The sequence below is a fragment of the Corapipo altera genome, unplaced genomic scaffold (assembly GCF_003945725.1).
Source record: "Corapipo altera isolate COAL_440 unplaced genomic scaffold, ASM394572v1 78, whole genome shotgun sequence".
NCBI lineage: Eukaryota > Metazoa > Chordata > Aves > Passeriformes > Pipridae > Corapipo > Corapipo altera.
Window position 1 is genome coordinate 6,014,899 of NW_020884904.1, and position 17,749 is coordinate 6,032,647.

The window sequence follows — 17,749 nt, forward strand, 5'->3', positions numbered from 1 at the left end:
AAGATATTATAAACCTTGTTATTTTTCTCTGGCAACCGATTCAGGTCCCATCCAGCCCTCAGAACTATGTTCCTGGCTGAGAACATTGCTACATTTTGGCTAGAGAGCTCAGTCCCATTACAAAGTTTAATTCACAGACTACTAATATCACAGGTACAATTCTGTACTGAATTAAACAGGTGCCTCAGTACAGAATCAGGCACCATGTAGGAAAGTAACTCAATACACAATAATAAAAGTGTGCTTTTACCAGCTGGTCTGGTAAAAGGCTACACAGCAACTCTTTGCCATCATGAGACTGAGCTGACAGGAGGCACCTTCATTCAGTGAGTGTCTTCAGATCAAATGACTGTCCATCACAAAGCATAAAGTCGTAAAGGGCACATTGAAGAGGTGCAAGTTTACACAGGAGAGGAAGAGAGATAAAGTATTTAAAGAAAAAAAGTGTGTAAAATTACCAGCACAGTGAGTGCTACTAACACTAATCTACAGCTTAGAGTGATGGATAAAAATTTTCCAATTTCAATAGTCCAACTGGGCCTCTGTGTAACATCCAGTGCAGAGAACAGAAAACTTTTCTTCAACAAAATTAATTTAGTGCTATTTTCCAACAATTCCCCTTTTACACTTGCTTGTGGTTTCAGTGAGTTGCAGCTCTTCCGCTTGATACAAGACATGCAATTTTTTTTCCTATCTTTTGGGTCAAATCTTATTCCTTCAGGATTTTTCTACTTCACTGTAATAAGGGAAAACCAATGGATGGAATCCAGAAGCCTGGCAGCCGACAAGTGCTTCCAAGTGTAAGATCAAAAGAGAATTAAACAATTAGGCTGCTATTGAAAGCATCCATCCATCACAGACTCCCCACAGGATCCACGTAGCTCAGTGGATAAATAGTATAACTTATAAGGTTGGCTTTCAGGCTGTCAGAGGGTAGATTTCAGCCAGTGCATTTGGCAATCACATGTTGTAATCTTACACCAAATTCTCTCATTTCCAGACACAGAGCTTTGTATGCTACATAAAACTTGAATTTTTCTATGCTACAATGATTACGGACTCCACTTTAGCAATCTTACTCATGTTCCATAATTACAGATCCTGCAATGGCTGGTAGGTTTTGTGGCATGACCCATGGAATAGGAACCACCCTATACATTGGGAATACAACCTTTCCTTTTGTCCAAAGTTTATTTACAAGAGATTTTAAAGCTGTATTATTTGCAGGGGATGTGATGCTACAAAAAAATGCCTTTGAGTTGGTGAAGTGCAGCTCACATCCAAAACTCTTTCAAAATTTACATTCAGTTTTACTATCAGCAAATTTTTGGTTAAAGGTACGAAGAAATAAAACATTGGATATTACAAATAAGTGTTTATATAAAATCATCAAATAAGATGCAGAAAAAACAGAATGCGGGTCTAAGCTAACAATTTTTAATGGCAATGGTTACAGTCAGTACATTTCAGGAGAGAGGCGTTTCAGAATTTAACAACTATAATTATAATTTTTATTTACAAATACATGTATAAGTGTATGGAAAGGTTAATCAGTAATACATTGGGTACCTGTATTGCGCCTCTCAAGTTGATTCCTGTTTCAATAGCAACATAGTATGATGCTTGGAGGAATGTCCTTTGCAATAGAAGTGCAAAAAATAAGAGTACAGCCAAAACATAGGCATTGGATAGGAACTCTTGAGATGAAATAAAGAAGACACCAAGAATTTTAGTCTATAAAAAAAAAAAAGAAAAAAGTTAGAAATCAGGTGCAATGATAATTTAATTACCTGCTTTGCATACTTAAGAAGTGGAGATAATCCCCATTTATTACTTTGAAAGTGCTCCCAAACTTGCCTGAAACCTCACAATTTATCAATTTAAGGAAACAGTTCCACAACGTGCCAACTCAGTAAGCTTCATTTAAATGCAGAATGACATTTACAGGATTTCTGATATCCTTCCAAAACTCCAGGACACTGAGTAACTCCATATGGTCGTTTGTTAAAAGATGTGCAGTGTCCATCATCACAAAGGAATAGTTAACATCCTTTCAGAGAAATTACTCTCACTATTTGAACACCTCAGATTTCTGAACACTAAAAACAACCTTCAGAACTTGTAAAAAAAAATCCTGGAACTATGCACATTATTTTGGCCTGCAGCATCTTGTTCAGAACTTCTATTTATGCTCATTACCTTCTAGCAAGTTCATGAGATGACCCAAGTGCATTTTGAAGCATGTCTACAGCTTAATGGGAAAATAGCGCATTTATTCCAGATTCTATTTAACAAGCTGACACCCTTGGTGCCACAACTAGTTGAGAGGTTGGTCCACCTCTGGAAGCCTTCTGAAACTAAAATATCTGTGTTCCTCTTTCTCCTCTTGGCTTCTTCTGAACTTTGATTGCTGGCTTGTGCTTCCATTAAAGGCAAAATTAGGAAGAGGTCTCTTTCTATTCCCTTTCAGAGGGCTTCTTGCCTACATAGTTTCTTTGCTGCTGAAGTTTTCACACCTGTTATAACACTTAATAAACTATATTTCACAAACTCTCACTGTCTGTACGTTTTATTAGATCTGATCTGCACCTTGTAGTTAACTTCATAGAAACTCCATATGGCAAGTTCATACAGAGGCTAAATTCAGTTTTTAAAGCTGTTCTTTTGTAAGGTGAGGCTGAGCCAACCGGAAAAGGAACAAACTTCTCGCTACCCCTCCTTGCACCTGGCTTGCTCCAACCTGCACAATTCTGTTGTTCACTGTGCACTAGCAGGGGAGTTAACTGGACCTCTTTCTGAGCCAATTTAAATCACTGACATAAGAAAATCATCCCAGGAAAAAATAATGGGCCAAATCAGACCACAGAAGTGCCCACTCAGTGCCAGAGTTAGAGCAAAGAAGAAAACAGGAGCAGAGGTGACAAGGAATGTGAAAGGAGGAAGAGCAAGTCCTTTCAGGTGTGGTGACCCAATAGGTCACTTCATCTTCCTGAGAAACTGAAGTCTTAGGGTATTTTTTCCACCTCTTTTTACTCCATCTTTTGGCATTCAGGATTGCTCTTGCCAGTGCTGTAGTGGGAACACTATCTATACCCTTGATATCAGTAGGGTGATTTTTAGGTCTTAAAGCAGAGAAATGCTTTGCTTTGCAAACAAGCAAATAAGATAATGAGCAAAACTGTTTTAGAAAGGATCTCTTGTTTCGCTCCATGAGAAGAGTGAATGCTTACATTAACACATCCAGGACAAGTTTCCTGAGACAGTGTCTCCCACCTCACATAGCAATACTCCTTTTTATGAGAGGAAACCAGTCTGATCTGTCCACACAATGGTCTAACCACCTGTTGAGGTGCCTGGGAGCTCATTCATCAACACCAAACAGTCATTCTCCATAAATACCTGATCACTTCCAACTGTGGTTAACTCTTCCTCAGATGTTGGCCAAACTAAGCAGCTGTCAAAGTACTTTTGTCTATTATGCAAGACAAACAGACTTGGGTAGATTGCTAAGGTTTACTGCCTTTCCCCACTTACTTCGCATTTGTTACAAGCACTGAGATTCAGAACAAGGCTGGACACAAAGAAAAGCAAGTAATTATGATCCCATTCCTGTAAATCTTTGTTCCCTATTTCCATAAGGAAGCATCTTGATAGTCATATACTACTTTTATGCAAGTACGTGCAAGAACTTGAACATGGAAAATTTCCAAGTGCTACTTAACAGTGCCGAGTTTCACGTTCTGAAAACAGGGAAAAAAACCTACTTCAATAATTTATTTCTTGCTTCCAGAGGTAAATGGTCAGGTGATAATTTCCAATTCAGCTAGGTGCTTTGACTTCAACCAGACTTGATGCACATAACCATTTCAACAGTTTGTAGGGCCACTGAACTCACTAATGAATCAGCACTCAGAGAAAGTTATTCAAGCATACAGTCTCTCAAGTCAAATCAATAGAATGAAAGTAATCACTGGGCATACCCATTTCTTTAAGTCTGTATCAACTGCAAAACTCGGAACAACTACAGGATATGTCAGCAATTATGTTCAAAGAGACGGTTAACTGCAATTTTAGTTATTTGCACCTTAAAGGGAATTTTGGAGTCCTAAATTATTACTTATCCTATAGTAATTCAAATAGGCTACAGCAGCATTATATACTACAAATGTCTACACTACAGTAAAAATGAGTCTTTCTTCTGGATTATTTACAGTCTTACAAGTTCAGCTTTTCAATTCAACTTGCCTTTGACCCTTGCAAGATCTAAGGGTCCTTGTAAATTTATTCTTGCTGTAACTGATGAATAAGGAGGAAGACTCAAGGCTCTCAATTTAGCCCAGAAGCTTTAGAAAATATACCACATTTGGAAAATATATGGAAATACAGTGGAAAATTATAAGTACAACCAAGTCTTCTCCCATGCTAACCACAAGGCCCTAGTCCTTAACTGTACCATTCAAGAGCCACCTCTAGTTTTCCTGTGCAGCATATATATATTCAAATACTAAAAAGAAGGTGAAACAGTATGTAACTGAAAAACTTGGAGGTTTTGCAGAAAAAAAAAGAAAAAAAACAAGAAAAAGAAAAATCACATTTGAGGAGTTAATTGCTATTATTTTAGCAGTTCTTCACTGGGAATTCTTTTTATTTCAATATATGATCATCCAAGAAATAGTGACACCTCTAACACATGAAAAACTTTAAAATGCTTCTTATGAAGGCAAATTTAGAATAACATACAAATCTCCAACACTGGGAGGTCCTGATTGTCAAAGATACTCATATAACAGCAAAGAGAAAGGTCAGAGCAGTATCAGTCATGAACCACAAAGATCAGAGATTGTGCTGTATTCTATCAAAAGCAGCAAGGGAAGTAACATGATTTCAGTGCTGTCCTACATACACAGCTGGCAAGTACTGCTAATTACTGCAGCCAATACTACTTTTTGCTGTATGTTTTTCAAAAACAGGTTTGACAAATCATACTTTCCTAGCAATGAGATTTTGGTGCAGCATTGTTTCCCATCAAAACTTTATATAATAGACAAGCAGCAAAAGTGAGATGAATATTCTCATTATTTCATCTAATACTCCCTTGAGAGAAAAGGAAGACAAACATATATACATAAACTTCACACACACACTTGGTGAAAGCACCAAGATGTTTGCCAAGTCTCAGATGCATTATCAGGCCATTATGGTTTACAAAGTCACTGAGCACCTCTGTGTTTAAACTACAATAACTGTCTACCTACACTTGTCAGCCTGTAGGAAAGACAGAGAAATCACTGAACATCCACCAAAACTTTTGCATTTAAGGCAAATAACCTTGTTTGAAAAGTTGATGAAACTAATCAGATGTTTTATTTTCAGAAATGCCTTCGGGGACATTCAGTGTTCCCCGTTCCTGACAACTTCAGGAGAACGCTGCTTTTTATAAGTGCCAGTAGGCTCTAACCAGTAAAAGACTGAGCAAAAGGCCACTACTTAAATACCTAAAGAACCCAGGGTCACACAGTTTGAAATGTCATTTCTGGGCTTTTTGCTACACTGGGCCCTATGACTTTCAGAGCTTTTTAAATAACGAGTTTGGTGTATCCTTTGAATGTGTTATGTCAGCAGATACTCTTAATACTGGAACTGCTAATCCTAACATTGCAATGTGGAAGATGGTACCAGCAAAATATAATGGTTATCATTCTTTCAGTCTCTTCTTTGGTGTGAAATGATTAACACTCAGAGAAATTCATGTCATAAGAATGTTCTGGGGTGTGCATAAATATTGATACTGGAGTTATAAATAAACATGAAGAGCGTGACAGAATTTAAGACGCTGTCATGCTCTGACTAACTGCGGCACTAACTAAAGCAGTTAATACTGCCTGTGACACCCATGTGATCTCAGAGTTCAAGCTCCAAGGTGGTTTGTATCTGTGTCACACAGGGTCTGAAGAATAGACCAAATTTCATATTTCTTTGCCTTCGGTTTCACAAAGAGAATTTCTGTTTGAAAGATAGAACACCTCCTCAGTCTAAACTATTTAAGATGCAGATGGGGGAGAGATGCGTAAAAGATGCCCTCCACTGTAATCACAGCTTACTTTGCTTGCCTGATTCTGTCCCACTGTGTGGCGACTCTTTCCAACACCCTCAAACTCAGCAGCTCATCAGGCACAGAATGTTTCCTCCAACTTGTCTTTGCCTTCATAAGACAGCGTGTCAGAAGGCTTGTTATTCACACCTATGGGGCTCTTGGGCAAACAATAAAGCAAAGTTCTCTTTCTTTTGACTCATTACAAGTAAAGATACATTCCTAGCAGTACAGCTGGTGTATTTCTTTCCAAAGCAGACCAAATTGGGCACGTATGTGCATACATGTGGGAGTTTTCCTGAACACCCCAGCCTGTTTACAGATAGTTTGAATAGAAAGCCTTCATTAGGAAGATATTCCAGCTAATCCAGCAAAGGCAATTTTCAAATGTTAATGGAATCAGCCTCTTAACAGAAAAAACAATGTGTATAAACAATTGTGTATAAATCAGGTCAAAACAGAAGGAAAAGCCTCTTGTAGACATTTTAGCTAAGCTAAAATCTACTTTGTGTCACTCCTGGACTATCACCATCAGTGAATATTGCTGTCAGGTGATCCCAAAATAGTGTAAATGACAACGATGAGGTTACTGCTTGGCTAATGAGTGAGGATGCCAAGGCTGGATGAGGCTCTCCTTGGGGCCTATCTAGACCAGACATGAGTTTTTTTCACAGAGCAGCACTACCAGACACTTTCATAGGAAAATTAACTATGACAATCCGTAAATTGTGATTTGATACAATTTTAGCTGAAAGAGTATCCCAAACAAATTATCAAGAAGCAGAGCTCAGCAACCTCCACAGTACTTTGTTGCAACACAGCCCTATAGTCTCAATTTTCTCATTTCCTGCTTTAACTCGTTTCCACTGAACCCACTCTCTATATTAAAGTTCCAAATATTAGGATAAGGATTGCAAAATGGACATACAATTAATTTTAGCCTGAGGCATTTGTTATATTTCCTGCACTGCAGCTGATGTATTTCAATATTTACAGTGCACCTAATCCAAAGTGTACTTGAGTGAATGGGTGTATTTCCATTAGTGTCGACAGACTTTGGAAATAAAATCTTACATCAAACATTAACTGAGCTGCAGAAATAAAATAATCTATCTCAAAGAAATCCAGCCAGAGTGACCTCAACTTATAATGAAAAGATGTTTCCTGAGTTACACTTTTATTTTTTTGTTAACCAAGAAGTACATCTGCCTCTTCTTGGAGAACATTAATTTAAATAGCATCCTTAAAAATGTGTTTCAGTTGATCTTTCAAAACTAGTGTCCTCCCCAAAGACACTAGTGGAAATTCTTTGTCACAGTTAAATTACTTGTCATTTTATTATGATGACAAAAGCCCTCTTTAATCATATTAGATATCACTAATTTTGGGATATGAAAAGCCAAGCCTATTAAAAACACACTTTCCTTTCTGAAAAGCACTCAGTCACATACTTGATTCAATCTTTACTCAAGATTGTACCTAAGAGATCCTAAGATTAACTCAGTTGGTTAGAGCATGGTGCTAATAACACCAAGGTTGTGGGTTTTATCCCTGTATGGGTCACTGACTTAAGAGCTGGGCTTGATGACCCTTGTGAGTTCCTTCCAACTCAGAACATTCTGTGATTCTGGATAAAATACTCATGATATTAATGAGATTCTGGGTATGCTTCACTGTTATCTTGAATGAGGTTATTTTCCAGAATGCAAGGCTGACGAGATACACGGGTCACATATTTTGCCCCCCACAGAATCCCAGAATGGGTCAGGCTGGAAGGGACCACAGTGGATCATGTGGTCCCACGTCCCTGCTCAAGCAGGATCATTCCAGAGCACATTGCACAGAATTGTTACCAGACTGTTCTTATATATCTCCAGTGAGGGAGACTCCACAACCTCTCTGAGCAACCTGTTCCAGTGTTCAGTCACCTGCACAGTAAAGAAGTTCTTCCTCATATTCAGGTGGAAATTTCAGTGCATCAGTTTCTGCCTGTTGCCTCTTGTCCTATTGCTTGGCACCATCGAGCAGAGCCTGGCTCCATCCTCCTGACACCCTTCCTTCAGATACTCAAATACATTGATGAGGTCCCCTCTCAGTTGTCTCTTCTCAAAGCTGAACAGGTCCAACTGTCTCAGCCTGTCCTTGTAAGAGAGATGCTCCAGTCCCTTCATCACCTTTGTTGCCCTCTGCTGGACCCGCTCCAACACAGTATAAAAGTGGATAACAGGCAGTACATTCACACCGTCATTTCTAGCATTCAAAAATACATCACAGAGTCGCTTTCTTTACTGAGGCCAAACAATACGTAGTCATAGCACTGCTTTTTTGACTCCCATATTTTTATGACATGTTGACAGTACCTGTGGGCGAATGGTGTTATTTCCTTTTCCAACATTGTGAACAATCCCAGAGATGCAGAGTGGCCCGGCGAATCCAAGCAAGTCAGCCAGAATACGGAATGTGCTACTGAGAAGTAAGGGTCTTCCAAACGCACAGCAGAGAGCAAACCAAATGAATCTGGATCCCTGTGGAGATGATGACCTTTTGTTCTGTTTAGAATAAAAGAAAAATTAATAAGAATTATGTTACACGTTAACCTCAGGTCTGGTAAATGATTGGTATTTTTATTGTTGCTTTAATTAATTGAAAATCATTTGCAATATTTTAGCTAGAAAAGCATAGGAACTACAACTATTGTTTAATTTCTTTTTATAGAGTTAGAACAAAGCATTAATTTGCACTCCCCTCCACTTCACAGAAAGAATCATGATTTCTTTCCTACCCCTTAAAAGGGATCAAATAAGTGTGTTGTTTGTGGCCTGCTGAGGGAGAAAGAAAAAAAGAGGGAGGGGAACTGATAGTTTTTGTATTCTGGTGAACACAGAGACTAGAAACCTACACTTGTTTTAGACAGGATGCAAAAGAGTTCTCTTGATATCTGAAGTACACTCAGCTCCTACCAAGGAGTCAAAATTAATTTGAGCTGAGGTAGTTGCAGCTCCTACCAAGGAGTCAAAATTAATTTGAGCTGAGGTAGTTGCAGCCCCAAATTCTCCTATGAACAAACTGTAATTGAAATTACATGGAAAAAACCAGTCCTGCAAGGCCTTATTAATACTGACTCTGTAATTGAATGTTTCCAGGGTCTTATTAGGAAGAAAAATGGTGTTCAGTGAACACAGTCCATAATTGTTTTCCACATCAAAATAGAGGTTGTATGCATTTTACACATATTTAACCAGTAATGTATGTGACACACGTGTCTAGGTAGAGAAATTTCATTATTCACCAAGTATGCGTTCTCTTTGTATATGGAAAGCTATACCAATGGATACTTGATTTGCATCATGGTTCTTGACAGAACATCATGCTCATCCCATAAAAAGTAATCAAAAATGCAAGCACTGAGTAAGTAGAGAGACACAATTCCATGCTTTGCACACCTTCTGTGCTTCAAAGGCCTCATTAAGACGAATGTAATTGGTCAGAGCTCTCATAGCAATGGGAAGCTTGCCTATGGTTTTCAAGTCTATTGGCTTTTTATGGGCAGTCTTGATGAATGTATTCATCCACCAGTATGTTCCTTTGGATAACAGATTCACAAAAGGCTGTAAGAATCGAACACCGAGGTCCTGGAGGTCCTCAGGAGGTTTAACTTCTTTCGGAGTTTTGAAGAAAACATACCTCTGAAATTCATAAAAATACGAACAGAATCACACTAAATGCATAGAAAATAAAATTGCACAAAGAATAGATAAGGACATTGCAGATAATCAATAAGTCTTGAGACTCTTGAGAGTGGATACAGCAATAACAAATTATTACATTGGCCTAAATAGCAAAAGAGCAAGGGCAGACAGCTGGTGGTTTCCTGTTGTCAATAGAAAATTTTTTCAGACTTCACTCACTTTTGGGAATGAAAAGCCAAGCCTCTTAAAAACATACCTTTGCTTTCTCAATCACATATTTCACTCAATCTCTATTCATGATTAAAATCCTTTTAATCTTAGTAGGATTTCTGGATATGCTCCAACCATAGTTGGAGAAATAATTCACAGGTGCTAGCAAAAATGGTGATGGGGTTGGGAAAGGCCATCTAGAACCATGAGAACAGCTGAAAGAAGGGAGAAGGTACAGTTGGGACTCAAAGTCAAACAAGTCAATTTTCCTTCTTCTAGAAGAAGACCGTGGAAGGTGGGAGAAAAAAAAAAAAAGTGAGGACAATGTCTGCTGTTTCTGAAAGCATAGAGACCTCATCCCCTACTTTAAATTTCTTTTTTCTGCCCCTTCCTCAGCAGTGGCCAACTTTCCATGCATCCCAATGCCTTTCTTCAGCAGTTGCAGCAACAAGCCACAGAACAAGAGGCAGTAAGAAAAAATTTATACTGTTGACTAGTTTATTCAATCCTTTAATAATTAAAAACAAATGAATAAACCAACCAAACAAAAAAAAGGTGACAATAGGCAGTGATCATTTCTTATTCTTCTTTGTGACACATAATTCCACAGAGATTAAATCTCATTTAATTATACAGTTTTATTATGAAGAGGTTTATGGGCAAGTCCCTCCGATGTCACATTTGGATTTCACTGGTTTTCATTTATTATATAAATACTGAAATCCAGCATTTTTATTCCTCTTTGTTTTAAAAATGTTACTACAAAGGCTGCTTTAAGACACATTTTTTTGTCCCAACTTACCAAATAAACACAATCACAAAAGAACAAATATATGACAGGTACAACACACATAGCTGAATGCATTACTAGAAAGAAAACACATGAGGAAACCAGCAAGAAAATTTAAACGGAAATATTTCTTCCCCTTCTAAATTTAATTTGTGCACACAGTTATTTGAGTTCCAGGTCAAGGAAACTTTGGCATTTATCTATCCAGCAGTCTCCAAAATCATCTCTCAGTTTAAATTATGACTGCAGACACCACAGAGGGAAAAAGAAAAAAAATACAGCTGGAAAAAACCCCAGTTGCTCAAATAAATCACTTATTGGGATTGTCTCCTGGAAAATGAAGGATGTTATTTGTATGTCTAGGATATTCTCTGACAGAGCAGACAATTCCTTTCTACCAGTCTTCACTTGCATCAGAAATACTTGTTTGCCATGACTGAAACAGAATTATTAAAAAATTTAAAACTTGAACAGAAGAAATTGACCTTGATTTCACTACAACGGAATCTGGCATTTTTGAAATTACATATTTATCTGGCCTAATAAAATTGGATTAACTTTTGATTTTCAAATTGATTTCTATTCCTAACTGGATTTTTCTTTCTCCTTTAGAAATACATTTTAACCTAAGTACCCAGAAAAGGGAATAAAAAAAGGAAGAAAAAACAATAACCCAAAACCCAAACCAATATAAAACACAGGAGGAGACTTTTGTGATAGTAACTTACCCTCACCCTGATGACATTGATTTCTACAGCTAGTAGCATTCCATACAGAACAACCAGGAGTCCTGTGAGGCAAAATCGAAGCTGAGAAAATCCAACCCCATTATCACAGAACTTTACAAATTTGATGGTTTTAGTTATAAAAGCTAAAGTCCAATAGAACAGCAATGCTGTAGAGAAAAAAAAAACCAAACACAAAACAACTTAATCAGCTCCACAGTTGCAAAAATATACAATAGCATTATAAAGTATTTGTTCAGAAAGAATGCAACAGAACATATAAAACCAGAGAGTAGCCTTTCTCATGTCAAAACAGAAGCCTAATTCAATTCCACAAACATTAAAATATTAAGATGATATTGGTTCTAAATGCCTTTTCTATTAGATTTAGTGATATTTGAAAAGTTTCACAAAGTGAAGTCTGCTGAAGAAAATTTCCATCTGCTGTAAACATGTGTCCACATGATGAGTTCAAGGGAGGGTATTGTTCCACGAGTGAAGGTGCCTGTGAATGATGCTCTTCAGATTTGGTTAATGCTACAAGACTGCTATGAATTTGTCTTGAGGAAAAATTCTCTGCAATTCTCTGTGATGTATGGAGGAACAGATAATAAAATACTTTGTCCAAGCAGCTGCTGCACTATTACACGTATTCCATATAAGTAATTTACAATGTAGATAAAACAGTCACATCAAGGAAGGATAGTCTGGCATTCATAGAATACAACTTTTATTTTTTAGTTATATTGAACTTCCTGTCTAGAAGTGCTCATGCCACCACCAGTTACAGATAAATAATCCCTGCAATAAGCTCTGACGGTTTGGAAACACTCTCCAAACTATTCATCACACCATAAGCCAGCTCCTGTTCCCCATTCTTAAGGAAATGCCTTCTGGGGTTATGTTCTTTTACTTTCATTGCTGCTCTATCTGCCATGGTGCAACACACGCAATGTTATCTAGCTGCCAAGAAAAGCTTGGATGTGCTTTCCAAGTTTTGCCAAAACACCAGAGACAGGCTTTGACCAAAGCATTAGCAACTGTAAGTCTAGTTTAAACAAGGATATTGTCAGGAACTTGCACAAACTTCAAAGAATTTGTGGTGTTCCAGCTACCCCGAGGCACTCCAGAAAGTCCTCCGGGGAGGTACTGTGGGACTACCCTTTCCAAGCAAAGCTAAATTCAACATGGAGAATCCATATGGGATTTGAGACTGCCAATCCTGCTTCTACAGAAATCAAGTGAAAATCTCTCCTTTAACTGAGGACAGTGAATGCAATAGTACAGTAATACTGGGCTTTAGGACATTTGCCAAGAGTCTATCTTCCTCTAAAATTAACAGGCCAGTTTGTCAGAAGAAAGCAGGTATTTGGGCACTGTATTTTAGTGGCTGATGCAGTTGCAGAGAGGATTTAAGAGATATACTTAACAGATTTATCTTATATAACTTTAGCTTTCTTATGTGAGGCTTCCTACTATCTTCCCAACTCATACTGCATCAAATTTAATCTTCTCATCCTGTTTCAGGTTGCTTCCTTCCTTTGAGGCACTATTCCTTCCTATTTGCAATGTCTGACTATAAAATCTTACTTCATCCAATAATACATTCCATACTGTTCTACTCTTAACCACCTTTATCTTTTAAACTTTGTTTTGTCTCATTCTTCTTACAACAGGCTGAGAACACATCCTTCTTGGAGTAAAAGGGACTTATACAAACATTGCAAACTGAAAATATGCACCAGCACAGGACTTCTGAAAAAACAACCAACCCAACTGGCACCTATGTAGAGCTCTTGGAATTCTAAATATGAACTAGCAGAGTCATTCTCCTATTTAGGATTTAAATACGGGTTTATATGACCTTTTATTTTTATAACATTAATCTATCTTTTATCTAAGAAGTATTAAAAAGGGTCAGACACAATATTCTCAGGTGGCCACCCACTGTCATAATTCCTACAAGCCTTTGAATTTAGTTAGCTTGTCACTTTTCAACACAAGTGTATATAATCTAATCTGGTGAATGTTCACAGGCCCCTCAAGATCAGGATCCTTGGAAAAATATAGTTATGGCTCTTTCTTTTAAACCATAACTACATAGGTGATGTTTCTATCTTCTGGCTTGTGAGTGCATATTGGCTGAGAGTTTCTAGAAATTATCTCCAAGAACCTCCACTGGTCTGAACTGCCTAGTGATGAGACCATAGACACATGCATGCATTTACTGGATTGCTTTAGATCTATTCTAGATGCCTAAATGACTTCACTTTTTTTTTTTGGCCTCACTCCACAACACCTGCACCAGACCTCTGAAAATTAAGTAAACCCTTCTACACTTTTATTGAATTAACCCCAATCTAAAAATGCACACACATAACTGGATGGGATTTATTAATTAACCTGGGTCTGTTTGGAAAGAAACTTTTCATGCTAAGCAATAAGCATTATTTTTATATGCTATTCCTTTAAAAGAATAAAATAATTGCAAAGGAAATAACTACAATGTAAAGGTACAAGAATTTTAAATTAGAAAAATAGATTACTGTCTAGCAATGGTAAGGCAGTTGTATAATTAAGATTGGTTAAAAGAAGGACAATTTTCTTAAACTCGTGTGTTCCCACACTACAATCCACTTCAGATTAAAAACTCAAAGTCCTACTGTTATTTCATCATTTTCTCCTACTGTTAATTTCTGAGGTTTATTTATTTTATAAAACAAAGAAACAAACAATGGAATCAGATGCTACCATTTAATTACATATTTTGAATGTCAAGAAAGCTATCAGATTTTCCAATTCAGTATGAAAACTATTCTAAAATGTGTCCTGCTAAACTGTACAAATGTTATTCATCCACGTGGTGCAAAGAGCATCAAAATTAGCATTATTATGAGAGTCCCTGGTAAACAGTGTTACTTGAGAATAACTACATTTGTTGAAATATAATTACAGGTCAAATACATACAGAGAAAAAACACATTTGGATCAGATCAAAGTGTTCCAAGAGTCAAGAAACTCAACTGCAACCCCGGAATCAATCATTATCTTCAGAGAATAAATATTCCAAACCTTGTCAACTTTTTTTGATAAGAAATAATAAGAATGACTACTTCAAAATAGCCAAATGTCTGGGATAAACTGAAAGGCAGGATCAGCAAAGGAACTTTGAGTCCTTGTCTTGCATACCCCAAGGGAACATGCTAATCCCCAGGTCTGTCACAGTATCTATCTGCCTCTTGCTTGTTTATGAAGAGCTACAAATGGACTCGGTTTCTTTAAAGCACAGAGTGAATTTTTTTTTAAAAAGAAAACTTAAAGTTTCACAGGATTGGAAAATTTCACCCTATTCAGAGTTAATGAACTGACCTTCAAAGGTCTACTGCACTGCATCAATGAGTTTCTCTGCTAGGTTTAGTAAATTTTGGATAAGGTTCTGTCAGTCTTTGCTTTCTGTAGCTACCAACTCCTTGCAACTGTGAACATCCTGCAGCTGAGGCAGATGATGTCCTGCAGTTTGGTGGAAATTCACTGATGCTCAGAAGCAGCAAGATGCCACATCAGGTCATTTACTTTATTTGTCCATAGGTTCAACATTAGATCTCTTCTACAACATTTTAGTGATGTCTCATACACTCAACAAAAAGTTTATCACCAACTTCAGCTTTGCCTCATATTCCCATCTACCCCATAAAATGAGGCTCTAAAGGGAAGCTGCTTCATGGCCACACTGCACTCTAGTGGGTTGACAGCGGAGTATAGCTATAATTTAACTATCTCACACTGGGCTAATTTGTGATAATTGCCTCATCCCACATGTCAATACAGAGTACTTGCAATTAACATTTAAAGATGACAGTCCTCTTAGTTGTGCACTTATGAACAAAGGATAGAGGCTTCCAGAAAAATCTGTCCTAGGTTCTCTCAGAAACATAGGACAAATAAGGGAAGACAAAAGAAAAAATAAAATAAGTCAAAGATCATCAGCTTTTGAAGACTTCAGGTTAAGATTCAAATCAGATCAACTAAGTGGGAAAGAGGATGATAGCCTGATTTTCTTTTTTGTCTTTGAGCTATTAAGATCAGATTTTCTGAAAGAGTCTATTCCTTGGAAATGCTTGCAAAATTAAAATTCATCTATAATATTTAAATGTTGGTATTCACTGGTATAACTGTTTACTATTCAAGTATTGTCCAGAGCTTACCCAGCATTGGTACTCTAAATACTGAAAAAAATTATCATAAAAGAGAAATCTCTACAGAGCAGAACTTATGCAAAAATGGGTAATCAACTATCAGCTATAACTTTGTGCTACCCTTCTTCAAGACTTAACAGTGGGAATGCAGTAATGACACTAAATTATTTAACCCACAAGCAACTGTAACTGGCTGGCAATGCTTCCCTGAGACATAACATCTAGTCCTACGAGAAGGCATTAAATAGACTGTTGACTTACTAAAAAATTAACTGAACTACCTCACCTGGTTATAAAATATAAAAAAAGATCCTACTTAGAAGAAGGGTACAAGATGAAGAGCAGTCCAAAATAAGAAGACATAAGTTGCTAAGCCTTGATAGAAATCTCAGTCTTTAGAGAGGAATTTTTTTACAAGCGTTATAGGCTCCTTCTGCAGAGAAGGATTCTCGCCACAACATGCAGTACAAAATAATCCTCAATATTTCAAAGCTTTCTCAAATCCAGTTATTACTGACTTTTTCCCACCTGACAAAAACTAATACAAAACTTTGATACAAAGAGCTACAATGGCACAAGACAAATTTTAGCAGGATCTATTAACTCAGAAAACTAACTCAAACAAAATTTGATGAGCCAGGACCACCAAAGAAGTAACAGGTAACAAGATGACTAAACAAGTAGACATCCACAGCCTGCAGTCTACTTAACAGAAGACAGCATACATGACTGTCAGCAGCACTGGATTTTCTCTAGCTACAGTTTATTCACAACCTTGAAAAAATATTTAGTATACTATGTAGGTCTCATTTTCCATTTGAAAGGTCTTAACACAGTTTTCAAAGGGAGTTTTAGGAACACTAAGCAAGAACAAGCAGGTGAAGTAATATATCCAGTGTGCCATACTGAAAGTCAGGGATGTCATTTCCTTAACTCCTTGCATATTTCAACAGACCACACACACAAAGACTGCTTCACTCTTATATCATGCTTGAACACAACAAGCTGGCAAGCAGGGAACTTGGACAGCTTTTAAAGCTAAGACTTTGCCATGCTACTTTTCCCACAAATCCAGTTTTTCCTAGAGAACCCTTTGGATTCCCAAGAACACTATACAGAATACTATTAGAAGTTAAAAGCATTGATAATAATGAACAGTTTCAACATACATATTGCTGCAGCTTTATTCATACAAGCCATTCCTGAAACTGCAATGACCTGTCCCAGGAAGAGCAGACACACAGCACCACAATCACACTTCCAATTCTGGTGAGTTATGAGACGTACCTATTAACAGCTTTGGGAAATTGGATGTTTCGATATTATGGTAATAGACAACTGATGTGATGGCTGCCAAAAATGCCATCCCAGCTGGCATGTACAGGTGTAAATGGCGTGATTCCGAGACCCTTCAAAAGAAAAAAGTGAGCATCTGTTAAAGTCAAACCATCTTAGCTATTTAAATGTTTCCCTCTACCCAGCTCTGGGTTTTTATAGATTTTTTTTCTTCAAGATTTTTCTACAATGAGTTATGGATGCAAAACTCTCCAAGTTTTAATTGAATTTATTCTCCTAAATCACAAAGCTGGACTTCAAATTCCTCCCCTGTGATGAAGATGAAAGGTGTGTACTCCTATTTCCTACTGAAATCAATTGAAACACTTTTTAAATTAGGATAAGCAGCTCAGCTCCAAAAGGAGAAAAGTTAATTTAAGCTAAACTAGTTTGGGAGCTGTCCATCAAAGTATGCAAATAAGAACAACTGACAGCACAGTTCAAGATTTTCTATAGAAACGTTTTGTGGAAATGTTTCATTTTTTTCAGTTTGGGAGAAGGAACATCACCACAGCACAGGAATTACAGAGAGGCCTGTATTTGATGACTGCCAACAAACAAAACCTACAACAGAATAATGCACCCTCACATTTTGTCCTATAAAGCAAAACTCTCCTGATACTTTGCTTCAGGCAGCAGCAAAGGGGGTCCTGCCAACCACAGCCCTTTGGGAATATAGGAGTTGCTGGGCAATGCTATGCAGAGTTGGATAG

At 37.4% G+C, this 17,749-nt stretch overlaps 1 protein-coding gene across 1 annotated transcript in view; it reads right to left on the bottom strand.

The window, feature by feature from the left end:
- ABCC8 (ATP binding cassette subfamily C member 8) overlaps window positions 1-17,749 on the bottom strand; it is a 79,715-nt gene that overhangs the window by 58,170 nt on the left and 3,796 nt on the right. The window contains exons 3-7 of the mRNA XM_027651290.1: window positions 16,989-17,110; window positions 11,509-11,675; window positions 9,535-9,777; window positions 8,452-8,640; window positions 1,570-1,734 (exon numbers count right to left, since the gene is read on the bottom strand). Of these exons, the coding sequence (XP_027507091.1) occupies window positions 1,570-1,734; window positions 8,452-8,640; window positions 9,535-9,777; window positions 11,509-11,675; window positions 16,989-17,110 (886 nt within the window). The remainder of the gene's footprint in view (window positions 1-1,569; window positions 1,735-8,451; window positions 8,641-9,534; window positions 9,778-11,508; window positions 11,676-16,988; window positions 17,111-17,749) is intronic.